This window comes from Cherax quadricarinatus, chromosome 11 (genome assembly GCF_038502225.1).
Source record: "Cherax quadricarinatus isolate ZL_2023a chromosome 11, ASM3850222v1, whole genome shotgun sequence".
NCBI classification, from domain to species: domain Eukaryota; kingdom Metazoa; phylum Arthropoda; class Malacostraca; order Decapoda; family Parastacidae; genus Cherax; species Cherax quadricarinatus.
This window is the reverse complement of record NC_091302.1, coordinates 4,321,354-4,341,787: the sequence shown is the minus strand read 5'-3', so window position 1 is coordinate 4,341,787 and position 20,434 is coordinate 4,321,354. Positions and strand designations below refer to the sequence as shown.

The 20,434-nt window shown below is 39.0% G+C and overlaps 1 protein-coding gene across 6 annotated transcripts in view; it reads right to left on the bottom strand.

The window, feature by feature from the left end:
* The window catches only part of LOC128687651 (ubiquinone biosynthesis protein COQ9, mitochondrial), a 181,334-nt gene that overhangs the window by 76,327 nt on the left and 84,573 nt on the right, over window positions 1-20,434 (bottom strand). For all 6 annotated transcript variants that reach the window (XM_053775220.1, XM_070083925.1, XM_070083924.1 and 3 more), the window contains one exon: window positions 9,536-9,686. In XM_053775220.1, the coding sequence (XP_053631195.1) occupies window positions 9,536-9,686 (151 nt within the window). The remainder of the gene's footprint in view (window positions 1-9,535; window positions 9,687-20,434) is intronic.

Sequence of the window (20,434 nt, the reverse complement as noted above, 5' to 3'; positions counted from 1 at the left end):
TATCCAGTACAGTGGTCAGAATTTAGCAATTTTGCCAATTTCACACAAATTTCAAAAGATGCCAATTTCCGAATAGGGTCCAGAATAAACAAGAAAGACATTCCTGGCACTAAAATGACATTTCCTCTTCATTAGTCACGTCTCAAGGCCCCTCTTATATTCTTTTGCTTTCCACTTTGAATTTTTATTCTCACAAAAAATAGAAGATTTACTGTTATGCAGACTACTGCATTAGTGTAAAAAATGGTATAAATAACATTGGCACACTTGCGAAAGAATATTAGACTCACCAGTTGACGTGTATTGAACGCTTGGCATGATTTGTTTACTTTTGAAATTTGGTAAAAATCGAACATTTCTGCTACTTTGAGCTCAATTTCAAGGTACTTTTCATTGTAAAACCAGTCAAAATCATCTCAATTTCTGTAATATTTCTTCCATTCTATAAAATGAGACCAAGAAAACTAGAATACAACAATAAATACCATATGAAAATACAGTGCAAAGTTGCTGTTTTATTCCAAAAAAACAGTCAAATTTTTTTGTTCTCATTATGCACTGTGTGCTGCAGAATTTTTTTTATACTGTGCACACTGACCACATAGACCCATTCTTTCATATGTAAGCCTACCAGCTTTCTCCCACTAGGTTTGAGGGCGCTAGAATTTAGGCGTACTAGTACGTAAAAAACCCTGGGTCGTAAGCCGTACTAGTACGGTTGAAATCCTCAAAGGGTTAAGTGAGGAGAGGCTGTATATGAAATACAAAACAATTAAAAGGAAATTTAGCAGAGTAATAATTTTATATGCCAAACAAGACTTAATTAACCCTTTGGGGGTTTCGGACGTACTAGTACGTCTTACGACCCAGGGTTCTTGATGTACTAGTACGCCTAAATTCTAGCGCCCTCAAATCTAGTGGGAGAAACCTGGTAGGCCTACATATGAAAGAATGGGTCTATGTGGTCAGTGTGCACAGTATAAAAAAAATCCTGCAGCACACAGTGCGTAATGAGAAAAAAACTTTGACCGTGTTTTTGGATTAAAACAACGACTTTGTACTGTATTTTCGTATGGTATTTATTGTTGTATTCTAGTTTTCTTGGTCTCATTTTATAGAACGGGCAAAATCGCTGATGCGTAAACACGTTCGAGACCGCTAACTTCGCAAGAGCATAATTCCGTAAGTTTTCCATCAAATTTCATACTTTTGGTGTCATTATGATCGGGAAAAGATTCTCTATCTTTTCATAAGAAAAAATAATGCTTTTTTTTTGAAATTTGGCTGATCCTGAGAACAAGTCTCTGAGAGGACCTGTCGACCCCCAAAGGGTTAAGCAAAAGCAGGAGAGTAAGAAATATATTCAAAGGTATAAAAGACAACATCAGATAGAGAATAAGTCACAATAACATGGCTGGAACAATTCGCAAACAACCCACATTTAGAGAGGAAACTTTGTACAATACTGATCCAAACAAAATCCAGACAAATATTTTACACACAGAAAAAACCTAACATAAAACATGCAAGATTTCAGGTATGTCTTGCTACTACTTCTTACACTTAGGTCACTAATATGTACACATTTCTGTAAACACACTCATCTGAGTTTTCTTTGATTTTATCTTAATAGTTCTTGTTCTTTCCTTTTATATCCATGAGGAAGTGGAATAAGAATCTTTCCTCCATTAGCCATGTGTATTGTAAAAGTCAACTAAAATGCCAGGAACAATGGGCTAGTAACCCCTTTTCCTGTATACCCTACTAAAAAGAAAAAGAAGAAAACCGTCAAAGTGGGATGTTTGAATGTGCCTGGATGTTGTGCAAATGATAAGAAAGAGACGAATGTGGATGTTATGAATGAGAAGAAGCTGGATGTCCTGGCTTTAAGTGAAACGAAGCTGAAGGGGGTGGGAGAGTTTCAGTGGGGAGAAATAAATGGGATTAGGCCAGGGGTTTCAAATAGAGTTAGAGCTAAAGGAGGAGGAGCAATAATGCTGAAGGATAAGTTATGGCAGGAAAAGAGGGAATACAAATGTATAAATTCAAAAATTATGTGGAGTAAAATAAGGGCTGGATGTGAAAAGTGCATTATAGTAAGCATTTATACACCTGGGGAAGAGAAAAGTGTAGAGGAGAGAAATGTTGAGTGAGTGCATGGGGAGTTTTGAACCAAGTGTGAGAGTACTTGTGGCTGAGGATATCAATGCTGAAGTGGGTAAAAATGTTGTGGAGGGAGCAGTAGGTAAATCTGGTGTGCCAGAGGTAAATGAAAATGGGGAGCCTTTGAGCTATGTGTAAAAAGAGGTCTGGTAGTAAGTAATACATATTTTATGAAAAAGAGGATAAATAAGTATACAAGGTATGATATAGCACGTAATGAAAGTAGTTTGTTAGATTATGTATTGGTGGATAAAAGGTTGATTGGTAAGCTTCAGGATGTACATATTTATAGAGGGGCAACTGATATATCGGATCATTATTTAGTTGTAGCTAAAGTTAGAGTAAGAGGTAGATGGGACAAAAGGAAAATGGCAACAACAAGTAAGAGAGAAGTGAAAGTGTATAAACTAAGGGAGGAGGAAGTTTGGGTGAGATAAAAGCAATTACATGTATTGGCAGAAAGGTGGGTTCGTGCAAGTATGAGTAGTTGGGGAGTTGAAGAGGGTTGGAATAGTTTTAAAAATGCAGTATTAGAATGTGGGACAGAAGTTTGTGGCTATAATAGGGTGGGCGCAGGAGGAAAGAGGAGTGAATGGTGGAATGATAAAGTAAAGGGTGTGATAAAAGAGAAAAAGGTAGCTTATGAGAGGGTTTTACAAAGCAGAAGTGTTATAAGAAGAGTAGAGTATATGGAGAGTAAAAGAAAGGTGAAGAGAGTGGTGAGAGAGTGCAAAAGGAGAGCAGATGATAGAGTGGGAGAGGCACTGTCAGGAAATTTTGATGAAAATAAGAAAAATTTTTGGAGTGAGATAAACAAGTTAAGAAAGCCTAGGGAACAAATGGATTTGTCAGTTAAAAACAGAGTAGGGGAGTTAGTAGATGGGGAGCTAGAGGTATTGGGTAGATGGCGGGAATATTTTGAGGAACTTTTAAATGTCGATGAAGTAAGGGAGGTGGTAATTTCATGCACTGGTCAGGGAGGTATAACATCTTTTAGGAGTGAAGAAGAGCAGGATGTGAGTGAGGGGGAGGTGCATGAGGCATTATGTAGAATGAAAGGGGTTAATGCAGCTGGAACTGATGGGATCATGACAGAAATATTAAAAGCAGGGGAGGATATAATGTTGGAGTGGTTGGTATGTTTGTTTAATAAATGTATGAAAGAGGGGAAGGTACCTAGGGATTGGCAGAGAGCTTGTATAGTTCCTTTATATAAAGGGAAGGGGAACAAAAAAAGAGTGTAAAAATTATAGTGGAATAAGTTTACTGAGTATACCAGGAAAAGTGTACAGAGAGGGTTATTATTGAAAGAATCAGAGGTAAGACAGAGAGTAGGATTTTGGATAAGCAAGGTTTTAGAGTGGGTAGGGGATGTGTAGATCAAGTGTTTACATTGAAGCATATATGTGAACAGTATTTAGATAAAGGTAAGGAAGTTTTCATTGCATTTATGGATCTAGAAAAGGCATATGACAGAGTTCATAGGGAAGCAATGTGGCAGATGTTGGAAGTATATGGAATAGGTAGTAAGTTACTAAATGCTGTAAAGAGTTTTTATGAGGATAATGAGCCTCAGGCTAGGGAGTGTAGAAGAGAGGGAGATTACTTCCTGGTAAAAGTAGGTCTTAGACAGGGATGTGTAATGTCACCATGGTTGTTTAATATATTTATAGATGGGGTTGTAAAAGAAGTAAATGCAAGGGTGTTGGGGAGAGGGGTGGGATTAAACTATGGGGAAACAAATGCATACAAAATGGGAGTTGACACAGTTACTTTTTGCTGATGATACTGTGCTTATGGGAGATTCTAAAGAAAAGTTGCAAAGGTTAGTGGATGAGTTTGGGAGGGTGTGTAAAGGTAGAAAGTTGAAAGTGAACATAGATAAAAGTAAGGTGATGAGGGTTTCAAATGATTTAGATAAATTGGATATCACATTGGAGAGGGGGAGTATGGAAAAAGTGAATGTTTTCAGATATTTGGGAGTTATCATGTCAGTGGATGGGTTTATGAAGGATGAGGTTAACCATAGAATTGATGAAGGAAAAAAGGCGAATGGTGAATTGAGGTATATGTAGAGACAAAAAAACGTTATCTATGGAGGCAAAGAAGGGAATGTATTAAAGTATAGTGGTACCAACTCTCTTATATAGGTGTGAAGCTTGGGTTGCAAATGCGAGGAGGCGGTTGGAGGCAGTGGAGATGTCCTGTCTAAGGGCAATGTGTTGTGTAAATATTATGCAGAAAATTCGGAGTGTGGAAATTAGAAGGTGTGGAGTTAATAGTAGTACAGTGGACCCCGAAGTTTCATGATTAATCCATTCCAGAGAGTCTGCCGAATGTTGAAATTGCCGAATGGCAAAACCATTTTCCCCATGAGAAATAATGGAAATAAAATTAATCTGTTCCCGACACCCAAAAATATTAAAATAAAATATGTTTTTTTCAAATTAAATAAAGATTTACATACTGAAAACAATGAGAAATCTAGTACATACATATAAAAAATAATAATAACATTACACTTACCTTTACTGAAGACTTCTGGGTGGATGGAAGACGGGAGGAGGGGATAGGAGGAAGGTGTACACTACTGTTTGGAAGGAGAATCTCCTTCCATTAGGACTTCAGGTACGAAGCCCTTATCTGGGATTACTTCCATTCTTTGTTTTTTAATGACACTAGGAACAACTTGAGAGTCACTGGACCCCTGTCGCACAAAATATCTGTCCAGAGAGCTCTGTTTCTGGCGTTTCTTTAAGATTTGTCTGAAGTGGGACACAACACTGTCATTGTACGTGTTGCCAATACGGCCTGCAACAGTTTTGTTAGGGTGAAGTTCATCCATAAATGTTTGCACTTCAGTCCACTTTGCACAAATGTCCTTAATCTCTGAAGAAGGCACCTTCCTCCATCTCTCTTCCTTCTCCTCTGCAGCAATTTCCTGAGCTGTGATCTCTTGCTGTTGCAGATGAAGCTCTTGCAGCTCTTCATTGGTTAGCTCTTCCCTGTGGTCCCCCACCAACTCTTCCACATCCTCGCCACTCACCTCCAACCCCAGGGACTTCCCCAATGCCACAGTAGATTCCACAACTGGCATAGGCTCCTTAGGGTCAGCCCCAAACCCTTCAAAATCCCTCTCTTGTACACATTCTGGCCACAATTTTCTCCAGGCAAAATTCAAAGTTCTGCAAGTCACTCCTTCCCAAGCCTTACCTATAAGGTTTATGCAAGTGAGGATATTGAAGTGATCTTCCCAGAACTCTCTTAGGGTCAATTCAGTGTCTGAGGTCACTTCAAAGCACTTTTGAAACACTGCTTTGGTGTACAGTTTTTTGAAGTTTGAAATGACCTGCTGGTCCATGGGCTGGAGGAGAGTTGTATTAGGGGGCAAGAAATTCACCGTGATGAAACTAAACTCCTTCACTATTTGCTCTTCCAAGCCTGGAGGATGAGCAGGAGCACTGTCCATTACCAGGAGGCACTTGAGTGGCAATTTATTTTCCAGGAGGTATTTCTTCACATTGGGGCCAAACACTTCATTAAACCAGTCTAGGAAAATTCCCCTTGTGACCCATGCCTTATTGTTAGCCTTCCACATCACACACAAATTACTCTTGGCGACACTGTTTTTCTTGAACAGTGATACACCAGTAAAGGCTTCACTTTGCAATCCCCACTAGCATTACTATAAAACACGAGAGTAAGCCTATCCTTCATAGGCTTGTGTCATGGGAGTCCCGTTTCCTCCTGCATGATGTAGGTCCTCTTTGGCATTTTCTTCTAAAAGAGGCCTGTTTCATCACAATTAAACACTTGTTGGGGTTTGAATTCTCCAGTGTCTACGCACTCCTTAAACTCCTGTACAAACTTCTCAGCTGCTTTTTTGTCAGAACTGGCAGCTTCACCATGCCTTATCACACTGTGAATGCCACTACTCTTCTTAAATCTCTCAAACCAACCTTTGCTGGCCTTAAAATCACACGCATCACCACTTGTTGCAGGCATTTTCTTTACGAGATCATCATGCAACTGCCTTGCCTTTTCACATATTATCGACTGCATAATACTATCTCCTGATAACTGTTTTTGGGTAATTCCCACCAACAATAACCTTTCCATTTCTTCGAGGATTTGCAGTCTCTTTTTTTGTCAGCATATCTACCCCTTTTGCAACAACAGCACATTTTATTTCCTTTCCCTTCGCTACAATCGAAGTGATGGTTGAATGGGGATTGCCATACATCCTGGCAAGTTCTGTAACACGCACTCCGCTCTCAAATTTTCAATGATTTCCTTCTTGAATTTGATTGTGTTCCTCGCTTTTTTTACCAAAGGGCTTGCACTAGCTTTCCTTGGGCCCATGGTGACTTATTTAGCAGTTGCAAGCACAAAAAACAATGGATTATTATGAAATGTATTTTATAAACAGCGGGGTGATGGTCACGTGCTGGTAAACAATGGCACACTGAGTGTGAACGGTGTGGGAGACTGGTTTTGTGTGTGCGGTGATGGGCGGACGGGTACCGGACGGTCGCCAAATCATAAGTCCAATCACGCACCGGGAGGATAAATTTTGCCGAAAAAACTTGCTGAAAGTCGGATTTCATGAAAGTTGATGCCGACAAAACTCAGGGGTCCACTGTATTAGTCAGAGGGCTGAAGAGGGGTTGTTGGGGTAGGGAACGGAAGGTGGGGTAGGGGTCATCCTCGAAAAGGCTGGAGGGAGGGGGTAAAGGAGGTTTTGTGGGTGAGGGGCTTTTACTTCCAGTAAGCGTGCGCAAGCGTGTTAGATAGGAATGAATGGTGACGAATGGTTTTTGGGACCTGACGAGCTGTTGGAGTATGAGCAGGGTAATATTTAGTGAAGGGATTCAGGGAAACTGGTTATTTTTATATAGCCGGACTTTAGTACTGGAAATGGGAAGTACAATGCCTGCGCCTTAAAGGAGGGGTTTGGGATATTGGCAGTTTGGAGGGATGTGTTATATATCTTTATATACGCTTCTAAACTGTTATATCTGGGTGCCTCTGCAAAAACAATGATTATGTACGAGTGAGGCAAAAGTGTCGAATGATGAAAGTATTTTCTTTATGGGGATTTTCTTTCTTTTTTGGGTCACCCTGCCTCGGTGGGAGACGGCCGACTTATTAAAAAAAAAAATAAATCATGCTTTCTACAAGCAACATATTATCTTGCAGGCAATCCCTCCCTCCCCTGATCAAACTTGATTATCCCCACTCCTCCTGTTCCCTATGCACTGTATAATTTTTACAGGTTTAGTGCTTCTCATTTCACTGAGTAATAATTTCTTTGAACATAAGATACAGTACAAGTATATCTTCAACGTTAGAGGGGTAAACAAGTGGAATAAGCTAAGCAATGATACAGTGGAAGTTCACTCATTTTTTTTTTATAACGTCGGTCATTTCCCACCAAGGCAGGGTGACCCATAAAGAAAGAAAAACCCAAAAAGAAGGAAAAAACTTTCATTATCATTCAGCACTTTCACTTTTACTCATACATAATCACTGTCTTTGCAGAGGCGCTCCGATACGACAGTTTAGACATTCCTCCAAAATGTCACATACAAATAATAATAAATAGAGTATGAAAAAAATGGTTATTCAGGATAAGTTTCAATATCAAAACACTTTCTTAACTTACAGGAAAAAAATATGAAGCTTTAAAAAGCATTTTGCCTTATGAGGTCTTTCAACAATTTTGACACAAAAGTTACATACAATTATACACACTAACACTTAAAATATTTTTGTTTTTTTTTAACACTTCTGCTGTCTCCCACTGAGGCAGGGTGACCCAAAAAAGAAGGAAGTTTTCATCTTTTTACATTCAGTAATTTATACAAGAGAAGGGGTTACTGGCTCCTTGCTTCTGGTATTTTAGTTGCCCCTTACGACACACATGGCTTATGGAGGAAGGATTCTTCGCCACTCCCCCATGGAGTAAAACAAAACTGCAGTTGGGTTCCGCATAAACATCATCTTTCAGGTGTTCCATGTTTTTGTTGGCTTTCAGCTGAGCCATTGTTCCACCCATCAGTGAACACTACTGGTGAGTGGAGCATAACGAACAATGGCTCAATTTAAAGCCAATGAAAACATGGAACACTGAAAAGAACGTGCTGTATATACTGTAAACCATCATTTAACACAGTAGGTACGTTCCTGAATAATGCCGTGCTAGGTAAAATCGTGTTATATAAACTGAAGAACTTACAGGAAAAATAGGGTTAAGTTCCTGAGAGCCCCAAAAAAGCCAAACAACTTTTTTTTAGACCTCCACCTCTTACAAAAATAAAAGTGAATATGCAATTGTAGGTCATTGTTGTGATGTATTATGTTGTTTCTACTGCAGAAATAATAATATTTCTTACCTTAAATTGTGGGTGCTGGCATTTGTGGATGATTGTGAAGAGATTGGAGAGTTATGTTGTGGCCCTACTGGGTTGAGGTGGATGGTAGAGGTTCTGGTACTGAAGTCGATGGTTACGTCATTCAGTTAGTCAGTCAAGTCATTCAGTCAGTCAGTCAGTCAAGTCATTCAGTAAGTCAAGTCATTCAGTCAGCCAGTCAAATCATTCAGTCAGCCAAGTCAGTAAGTCATTCAGTCAAGTCAGTAAGTCAGTCAGTCAAGTCAGCAAGTTATTCAGTGAAGTCATTCAGTAAGTCAAGTCATTCAGTCAATCAAGTCATTCAGTAAATCATTCAAGTCATTCAGTAAGTCAGTCAAGTAATTCAATAAGTCAGTAAAGTCATTTAATCAGTCAAGTCATTCAGTCAGTCAAGTCATTCAGTAAGTTAGTCATTCAATAAGTCAGTCAGTCAGTCATTCACACAAACTTATGTGTACCTCTTTTTATGTGTACAAAGTAACACTTCATTATGCCACAGCTTATCTCTTGTCTAATATCTTTGTTTTCTTTGTTAATTCTAAGACTTAAATGCTTATACCCTTTCTTGCCACTTTCAGCAACACTGGCATGCCTACTGGGTGTCATGATTGCTTGGCAGATACAAGATATAGTAATTAAAAGATCAAAACACAATTCACAAACACAGCTAGCTTGTAGCAGAGAAGAAAGACTGGATGCATATGAATTATGAATGCTGGAATGGTGGGAGGTCTTCCCCGCTGATCCACAACAAGATGGTCGCTTGAGGAAAAAGGAATTCTTTTTCCCTTCCCTCAAACTGAACCATGTTAAATTAATTTTGCAACGTGTTACATAAAATTGTGCAGCAATTCTTCAATCGTGCTATACCTGAATCGTGCCAAATAAACTCGTGCTAAATGATGGTCTACTGTACACGGCTCTCTTGTATACAACAATAAAAACCATCTTTAACGTACAGTTGTGGGTTCTTCTCCATCTCATTCACTGTGGTTTTAAGCGATTCATGTAATCTTGTGTTGCACTGGGCGTAGAAGTGGTTCACAAGATCCACTCCTCCGCTGGGAAACATTCCATGGGCCATGCTCGAGTAGCCTAACGATTCTGCACCTGTATAATAAAATTTCACTTATGAGAAGCATGGTACTGTATATAAAATTAGACTGACATGTACTGTAAAATATTTACATGATCAAAATGAAAACAGAAAATGTTGAATGATGTATTATAATTTTTATTAACAAATCGGCTGTTTCCCACCAAGGTAGGGTGGGCTGAAAAAGAAAAACATTCACCATCATTCACTCTATCACTGTCTTGCCAGAGGTGCACTTACACTACAATTGTACAACTGCAACATTATCACCCCTCCTGCAGACTGCCGGCACTGTACTTCCCATCTCCAGGACTCAAGTCTGGCCTGCCAGTTTCCCTGAATCCCTTCATAATTACCCTGCTCACACTCCAACAGCACATTAAGTCCTAAAAACCATTTGTCTCCATTCGCTCCTATCTAACATGCTCATGCATGCTCGCTGGAAGTCCAAGCCCCTAGTACACAAAACCTCCTTTACCCCTACCTCCAACCTTTCCTAGGCTGACCTCTACCCTGCCAGCCCTCCACTACATATTTATACACTCTCGAAGTCATTCTATTTTGTTCTATTCTCTCTACATGTCTGAACCACCTCAGCAACCCTTCCTCAGCCCTCTGGATAATAGTTTTGGTAATCCCGAACCTCCTCCTAATTTCCAAACTATGAATTCTCTGCATTATATTCACACCACACACTGCCCTCAGACACGACATCTCCACTGCCTCCAGCCTTGTTGCAACATTCACCACCCATGCTTCACACCCATATAAGTGTGTTGGTACAACTATACTCTCATGCATTCCCCTCTTTGCTTCTATGGACAAAGTTCTTCGTCTCCGCAGACTCCTCGGTGCATCTCTTACCTTTTCCCCCCTCATCAATTCTATGATTCACCTCATCTTTCATAGACCCATCTGCTGACACGTCCACTCCTAAATATCTGAATTCATTCACCTCCTCCATACTCTCTCCCTCCAATCTAATATCCAATCTTTCATTAACTAATTTTTTTTATCATCACCTTACTCTTTCCTATAATTACTTAATTTTCTTCTTTTACATATCTGACCAAACTCATCCACCAACCTCTGCAACTTCTCTTCAGAATCTCCTAAAAGCACAGTGTTATTAGCAAAGAACAACTGTGACAACTCCCACTTTGTGTTTGATTCTTTATCTTTTAACTCTGCACCTCTTGCCAATACCTGAGCATTCACTTCTCTTACAACCCCATCTATAAATATATTGAACAACCATGGTGACATCACACATCCCTGTCTGGGAAATAATCTCCATCTCGCCTACATACTCTAACCTGAGCCTCACTATCCTCATAAAAACTTTTCACCATTTACAATAACCTACCTCCTATTCCATACATTTACAACATCTGCCACATTGTCCCCCTATCCACCCTATCACATGCCTTTTCTAAATCCATAAATGCCACAAAAACCTCTTTACCCTTATCTAAATACTGTTCACCTATATGTTTCACTGCAAACACTTGGTCTACACACCCCCTACCTTTCCTAAACCCTCCATGTTCATCTGCTATCCTGCTCTCCATCTTACTCATAATTCTTTCAATAACAACTCTACCATACACTTTACCAGGTATATTCAACAGACTTATTCCTCTATAATTTTTGCACTGCCTTTTATCCCCTTTGCCTTTATATAAAGGAATTATGCATGCTCTCTGCCAATCCCTAGGTACCTTACCCTCTTTCATACATCTATTAAATAAAAAGCACCAACCACTCCATAACTATATACCCACCTGCTTTTAACACTTCTATCTTTAACCCATCAATCCCAGCTGCCTTACCTCCTTTCATTCTACCCACTGCCTCACAAACTTTCCCCACACTCACAACTTGCTCTTCCTCACTCCTACAAGATGTTATTCCTCCTTGCTCAATAAACGAAATCAGAGCTTCCCCATCTTCATCAACATTTAACAATTCCTCAAAATATTCCCTCCATCTTCCCAATACCTCTAACTCTCCATTTAATAACTCTCCTCTCCTATTTTTAACTATCAAATCCATTTGTTCCCTAGGCTTCCTCAACTTATTAATCTCATTCCAAAACTTTATCTTATATTCAACATTGCTTCACCACTCTCTTAACCTCTCTTTTTTTCTCAATATACTCCTCCCTCCTTGCATCACATCTACTTTGTAAAAACATCTCATATGCTACCTTTTCTCTCTTATTACTCTCTTTACATCATTCCACCAATCGCTCTTCTTCCCTCCCACACCCACTTCCCTGTAACCACAAACTTATGCTGAACACTAACACTTCATTCTTAAACCTATCCCATACATCTTTGACCCCAATGCCTATACTCTCACTAGCCCATCTATCCTTCAATAGTTGTTTATATATTACCCTAACTGCCTCCTCCTTTAGTTTATAAACCTTCACTTCTCTCTGACTTGTTGCTTCCATTTTCCCTGATTCTCATCTACCTTTTATTCTCACTGTAGCTACAACTAAAAAGTGATCTGATATATCTGTGGCCCCTCTATAAACACGTACATCTTGAAGTCTACCCAATAGTCTTTTATCTACCAATACATAGTCCAACAAACTACTGTACTGTCATTACGCTCTATATCATATCTTGTACAGTATACTTATTTATCTTCTTTCTCTCAAAATATATTATTACCTATAATCAAACCCCCTTTCTATACAAAATTCAATCAAAGGGTCCCCATTATCACTTATACCTGGCACCCCAAACTTACCTACCATGCCTTCTTTAAATATTTCTCCTACTTTAGCATTTAGGTTCCCTACCACAATTACTCTCTCATTTGGTTCACAAGTACCTACACACTCGCCGAACATCTCTCAAAATCTCTCTCCTCTACACTCCTCTCTTCTCCAGGTGCATACACACTTATTATGACCCACTTTTTGCATCCAACCCCTATTTAACCCTTTGACTGTCGAAGGGCCAAATCCTGAAGTTGCTTCTGGTGTCGCAAAATATTCGAAAAAAAAAAAAATTATTTTTTCTTATGAAATGATAGAGAATCTTTTCCCGATTGTAAAGACACCAAAAAAACGAAATTTGATGGAAAACTGACGGAATTACGCTCTCGCGAAGTTAGCGACTTCGGCGATATTTAAAAATCGGCAATTTCGCCCACTTTGAGCCCTATTTTCGGCTAATTCCGTTATTCCAGTCAACCAAACTCATAACTATTTCTTCAGAACTCTATTTTTTCTATCGATTGAGTACAAGAAACTGCCCATTTACCGATTTCAACTACCCAATAACATGGTCAGAAATTTGCAATTTGGCCAATTTCACGAAAATTAAAAAATACGACAATTTCAAAATAAGGTCCAGAATGAACAATGCAGACATTCCTGGCTCTAAAATAACATTTTCTTTGTTCATCAGTCATGTCTCCAGGTCCCTGTGATATTACTCTTGCTTTTTATTTTGAAATTTTATTCAAACAAAAAATAGAAGATTTACTGTTATGCAGACTACTGCAATACTGTAATAATTGTAAAAATTACATCAACCCATTCATGACTGCGTATTAGAATGGCTATTTGGACATTTATTGGACAATGACATCATTTGTTCACTTTTGAACATCGGCAAAAATCAAACATTTCCTGTACTTTGTGCTCCATTTCCAGGTTCTTTTTATAGTAAAATTAATCAAAATCACCTCCATTTCTATAATATAGTTTCCATTCTATCAAATGAGACCAAGAAAACGAGAATACAACCACAAATACTATACGAAAATAGACCACAAAGTCGGCATTTTAATTAAAAAAAACGGTCGGAGTTTTTTTTTTCTCATTATGCACTGCGTGCTCCAGGATTTTTTTTATGTGGTGCACACTGACCACACAGACCCATTCTCTCACATGTGGGCCTACTAGCTTTCTCCTGCCTGATTTGAAGCCGCTAGAATTTATGAGTATATATACGTCAAACACGGTACCTCGCAAACGTATATATACGGCCGCGACAGTCAAAGGGTTAAATCCACATAATCCTTGACTTTATACATTTACAGCCTCTCCTCATTTAGCAATGTACTCATTTACCAACAACTCGGACTCATAATGGACTTTCTGACTAGTATGCATACCTAAATAATGCATAGTAGAGCTAATTTCCTCTATTCTGTGTATTACAATATACAGTACACTACTGCATAAACACTTAAAAATATACCAGAAATGTTATAAATGGTACAATTGTGACATTAAAACAATATCAAAGATGCTTTACATTATAGTATGCGCCTTGCTTAGCGACGAATTCGTTTACCAACGTGGTCTTAGGAATGGAGCTCAGTCGTTAAGTGAGGAGAGGCTGTATATACCCTCTTCTCATTCCATAACTGATTCTTCAATAGTATTGCTACCCGTTCCTTAGTTCTAACTCTCTCAGATACTTTTGACTTAATCCCATTTATATCTCCCCACTGAAAGTCACCTACCCCTATCAGCTTTGTTTCATTTAGAACTAGGACATCCAATTTCTTTTCATTCATAACATTAGCAATCATCTCTTTATCATCATCTGCACTACATCCACAAACATTCAAGCATCCCAGTTTTATAAAGTTTTTCTTCTTCTCTTTTTTAGTATTTTCTACAGGAGAAAGGGTTACTAGCCCAGTGCGCCTGGCATTTTAGTCACCTCACAACACATGCATGGTTTACAGAGTAATGATTCTTTTCTACTTCCCCATGGAGACTAGAGGAAATAAAGAAGAACAAGAACTATCAAGAAAAAGAAAAACCTAGATACTGTATATATATATACAGTGGACCCCCGGTTAACGATATTTTTTCACTCCAGAAGTATGTTCAGGTGCCAGTACTGACCGAATTTGTTCCCATAAGGAATACTGTGAAGTAGATTAGTCCATTTCAGACCTCCAAACATACACGTACAAACGCACTTACATAAATACACTTACATAATTGGTTGCATTCGGAGGTGATCGTTATGTGGGGGTCCACTATATATGTATATACATATACAGTGGTCCCTCCCTTTTCGTAGTTCTCGGCAATTGTAAATTTCGCCAATCATAGGAGTATTTTCGTATAAACATGGACTCGCTTTTCATAAGTTGACTCGCGAGTCGCAGTTCGTCTGGGACGCATACCCATGGCGTCAGCCGTGACGGCAGCCAGTCTGGCATTGTTTACCAGTGAGCGAAGGTCCCCTCATGTGCTCCAGTGAAATATTTCATAATATTCCATTTATTTTAGTGCTTGCAAGTACTAAATAAGCTACCATGGCTCCAAAGAAAGCTCCTAGTGCCAAGCCTATGGCAAAGAAGGTGAGAAATATGATTGAATTTAAGAAAACCATCAATGAACAAAATGAAAGTGGTACAAGTGTGGCCGAACTGGCCAGGATGTATAAGAAACCCTACACAACCTTATGTTCCATAGTGGCCAAGAAAAAGGAAATAAAGGATGCTGTTGTTGCAAAGGGGGTAACTATTCCTCGCTGCTGCATTTACCACCCAAGCTTCATATCCATATAAGTGTGTTGGTACTACTATACTTTCATACATTCCCTTCTTTGCCTCCATAGATAACATTTTTTGATCCCACATATACCTCAACGCACCACTCACCTTTTTTCCCTCATCAATTCTACGATTAACCTCATCTTTCATAAATTCATCCGCCGACACTTCAACTCCCAAGTATCTGAAAACATTCACTTCTTCCATACTCCTCCTCCCCAATTAGATATCCAATTTTTCTTTATCTAAATCATTTGATACCCTCATCACCTTACTCTTTTCTATGTTCACTTTCAACTTTCTACCTTTAAACACATTCTCAAACTCATCCACTAACCTTTGCAATTTTTCTTTAGAATCTCCCATAAGCACAGTATCATCAGTAAAAAGTAACTGTGTCAATTCCCATTTTGAATTTGATTCCCCATAATTTAATCCCACCCCTCTCCCGAACACCCTAGCATTTACTTCTTTTACAACCCCATCTATAAATATATTAAACAACCATGGTGACATTACACATCCCTGCCTAAGACCTACTTTTACCGGGAAGTATTCTCCCTCTCTTCTACATACCCTAACCTGAGCCTCACTATCCTCATAAAACCTCTTTACAGCATTTAGTAACTTACCACCTATTCCATATACTTGCAACATCTGCCACATTGGCACACATCAACAAAGTAAGCCTGTCTTTTGTATTTGATTCCCCATAATTTAATCCCACCCCTCTCCCCAACACCCTAGCATTTACTTCTTTTACAACCCCATCTATAAATATATTAAACAACCATAGTGTCATTACGCATCCCTGCCTAAGACCTACTTTTACGGGGAAGTAGTCTCCCTCTCTTCTTTACAGCATTTAGTAACTTACCACCTATTCCATATATTTGCAGCAACTGCCACATTGCTCCCCTATCTACTCTATCATATACTTTTTCTAAATCCATAAATGCAATGAAAACTTCCCTACCTTTATCTAAATACTGTTCACATATATGCTTCAATGTAAACACTTGATCTACACATCCCCTACCCACTCTGAAGCCTCCTTGCTCATCCGCAATTCTACATTCTGTCTTACCTCTAATTCTTTCAATTATAACCCTACCGTATACTTTTCCTGGTATACTCAGTAAACTTATTCCTCTATAATTTTTACAATCTCTTTTGTCCCCTTTCCCTTTATATAGAGACTATACATACTCTCTGCCAATCCCTAGGTACCTTCCCCTCTTTCATACATTTATTAAACAAAAGTACCAACCACTCCAACACTATATCCCCCCCTGCTTTTAACATTTCTATCATGATCCCATCAGTCCCAGCTGCTTTACCCCCTTTCATTCTATGTAATACCTCACGTACCTCCACCACACTTACATTCTGCTCTTCTTCACTCCTAAAAGATGGTATACCTCCCTGGCCAGTGCATGAAATTACCGCCTCCCTTTCTTCCTCAACATTTAAAAGTTCCTCAAAATATTCTCGCCATCTACCTAATACCTCCCTCTCCCCATCTACTAACTCCCATACTCTGTTTTTAACTGACAAATCCATACTTTCCCTAGGCTTTCTTAACTTGTTTAACTCACTCCAAAATTTTTTCTTATTTTCATTAAAATTTCTTGACAGTGCCTCTCCCACTCTTTCATCTGCTTTCCTTTTGCACTCTCTCACCACTCTCTTCACGTTTCTTTTACTCTCCATATACTCTGCTCTTCTTATAACACTTCTGCTTTGTAAAAACCTCTCGTAAGCTACCTTTTTCTCTTTTATCACACCCTTTACTTCATCATTCCACCAATCACTCCTCTTTCCTCCTGCCCCCACCGTCCTATAACCACAAACTTCTGCCCCACATTCTTATACTGCATTTTTAAAACTATTCCAACCCTCTTCAACCCCCCCCCCACTACTCATCTTTGCACTAGCCCACCTTTCTGCCAATAGTCGCTTATATCTCGCCCGAACTTCCTCCTCCCTTAGTTTATACACTTTCACCTCCTTCTTACTTGTTGTTTCCACCTTCCTCTTTTCCCATCTACGTCTTACTCTAACTGTAGCTACAACTAAATAATGATCCGATATATCAGTTGCCCCTCTATAAAGATGTACATCCTGGAGCCTACCCATCAACCTTTTATCCACCAATACATAATCTAACAAACTACTTTCATTACGTGCTATATCATACCTTGTATATTTATTTATCCTCTTTTTCATAAAATATGTATTACTTATTACCAAATCTCTTTCTACACATAGCTCAATTAAAGGCTCCCCATTTACATTTACCCCTGGCACCCCAAATTTACCTACTACTCCCTCCATAACATTTTTACCCACTTTAGCATTGAAATCCCCAACCACCATTACTCTCACACTTGATTCAAAACTCCCCATGCATTCACTCAACATTTCCCAGAATCTCTCTCTCTCCTCTACACTTCTCTCTTCTCCAGGTGCATACACGCTTACTATAACCCACTTTTCACATCCAATCTTTATTTTAGTCCACATAATCCTTGAATTTATACATTTGTAGTCCCTCTTTTCCTGCCATAGCTTATCCTTCAACATTATTGCTACTCCTTCTTTAGCTCTAACTCTATTTGAAACCCCTGACCTAATCCCATTTATTCCTCACTATTGAAACTCTCCCACCCCCTTCAACTTTGTTTCACTTAAAGCCAGGACATCCAGTTTCTTCTCATTCATAACATCCACAATCATCTCTTTCTTATCATTTGCACAACATCCATGCACATTCAGACTTCCCACTTTGACAATTTTCTTATTCTTATATATATATATATATATATATATATATATATATATATATATATATATATATATATATATATATATATACAGTGGTCCCTCAATAATCGTCCGGCCTGAAAGTCGTCCATTTCGGAAATAGTCCTGTTTTTTCGTCAAAATATTGGCTCGCAAATGGTCCGGTAACTCGCTAATAGTCCTAATAGTCCTTCGTCCCGGACGCGTACTCACGCTCTGAGCCGCCTCGGCCTTTCCTTCCAAGCCAGTGTGCCATTGTTTACCAGTGAGTGACTGTCCCCTCGCATGCTCCTACGAAATATTTCATAATATTCCATTGATTTTAGTGCTTGCAAGTGCTAAATAAGCTACCATGGCTCCAAATAAAGCTTCTAGTGCCAGCCCTTTGGTAAAGAATGTGAGAAACACATAATTTATGAAAAAGTTTGTAGAAAAATACAAAGATGGTGGTGGTAGAGTGGAAGCAGTTGTGATAGTGATTGATGAACATAAGAAAGAAGGATCACTGCAGCAGGCCTGTTGGCCCATGCTCGGCAGGTCCTTTACAATTCATCCCACTAACGAAACATTTTCCCAGCCCAGTCCTCGATGCTACCCAAGAAACAAGCTCTGATAACTCTATCCACTCATTTGCAAGTCCCAAATAAGTGGATCGAGTTATCAGAGCTTATTTCTTGGGTAGCATTGAGGACTGGGTTGGGAAAATGTTTCGTTAGTGGGATGAATTGTAAAGGACCTGCCGAGCATGGGCCAACAGGCCTGCTGCAGTGATCCTCCTTTCTTATGTTCATCAATCACTATCACAACTGCTTCCACTCTACCACCACCATCTTTGTATTTTTCTACAAACTTTTTCATAAATTATGTGTTTCTCACATTCTTTACCAAAGGGCTGGCACTAGAAGCTTTCTTTGGTGGTAGTGATGGTGGTAGAAGGTAGTAGTGATGGTGGTAAAGGTAGTAGTGATAGTGGTAGAAGGTAGTAGTGATGGTGGTAGAAGGTTGTAGTGATGGTGGTAGTGGGTTCCTTCTTTAGTGATTCAGTGATTCTACCAACTCCTCCAATGTTGTTGGAGTTACATAGGGCTACAAAAACCACCGCCGACTCAGCTGCTGCTTCACCACCATTATGGACGGCTTACACTCAGTGGCCCTTATATACCCAACAACAACACAACACCTCTCGTGACATACGTAACGACTTACTTTATTCATTCTAGAGTATATTCCATGTTTCTATGTTATTAATATTGTTTATTATGTCATATTAGTTGAATTGTGATAGATAAATAAGCCATAGAGTTGATATTAGTGTCATATTCTCCAACAATAAACTTGCCATCCCTCCCTCACACAAATAAATAGCCAATAAGAACATAACAATGGAAGAACACTGCAGGTCTACTGGCCCATACAAGGCAGGTCCTTATCAAAATGACCTCCACCCAAAGCTACCCAAGAATTTACTCCCGTCCCCAATGACACAAATCAAACTCAGCTCCTCCAACTCGTATATTTGTCCAATCTCTTCTTAAAGCTACCCAAGGTCCTAGCCTCGATCACCCTACTGGTAAGTGTGACGTTAAATAAGAAATTAAGAAAGTAGGAACTCTGGAACAGGCCTGCTGGCCCATACTAGGCCGGTCCTTCACAAATTCAACCCACTAACAGAACAAATGCTACCCAAGCAATAAGCTCAGGTGCAAGTCCGACTCAAATCCAACCCCTCTCACTCGTGTATTTATCCAACCTAAATTTGAAACTACCCAATGTTTTAGCTTCGATCACCCTACTAGGCAGACCATTCCACTCATCAACTACCCCTATTACCAACGTTCATTTACATTTTATTAGTGCCCTAGAGTCCTTATGGAGGGGGATTCCCCTTCCAAATTATTGCACCTATTACATACATAGAACACTTAACTCTGATATTAACCCTCCCCTCAAACATCTCCTTGCCAACCTCAACAGAACACATGACCATAACACAAGGCACAGATCACTCTTTGATGTTCCTCGTGTCCATCTCACGCTATGCAAAAACTCAATGCACATAAAAGGCCCTAAAATCTGGAATTCATTACCTGTAAATATAAAAGAAACACTACCTGTTTATAAATTCAAGTCTCTTCTCAAAGTTCACTTACTCACTCAAAACCAAATAAATACTGAATAACTGAACCTTATAAATTGTATATCCAAAATGTTACTCACAATTATATCACATAAATGTTAAACCTAGGACCCAATCTAACTTTGTTATTTTTTTAAATACACTACCTAACAGAATACTCCATTCTACTGAATGAACAGCAATGCATGCAACCATATGACCTGTCTTTGTAATACTCATTTGTGTTTTATGGTTATCTGTTTACAATAATGTCTTATCACTGATTTCATCATTGCT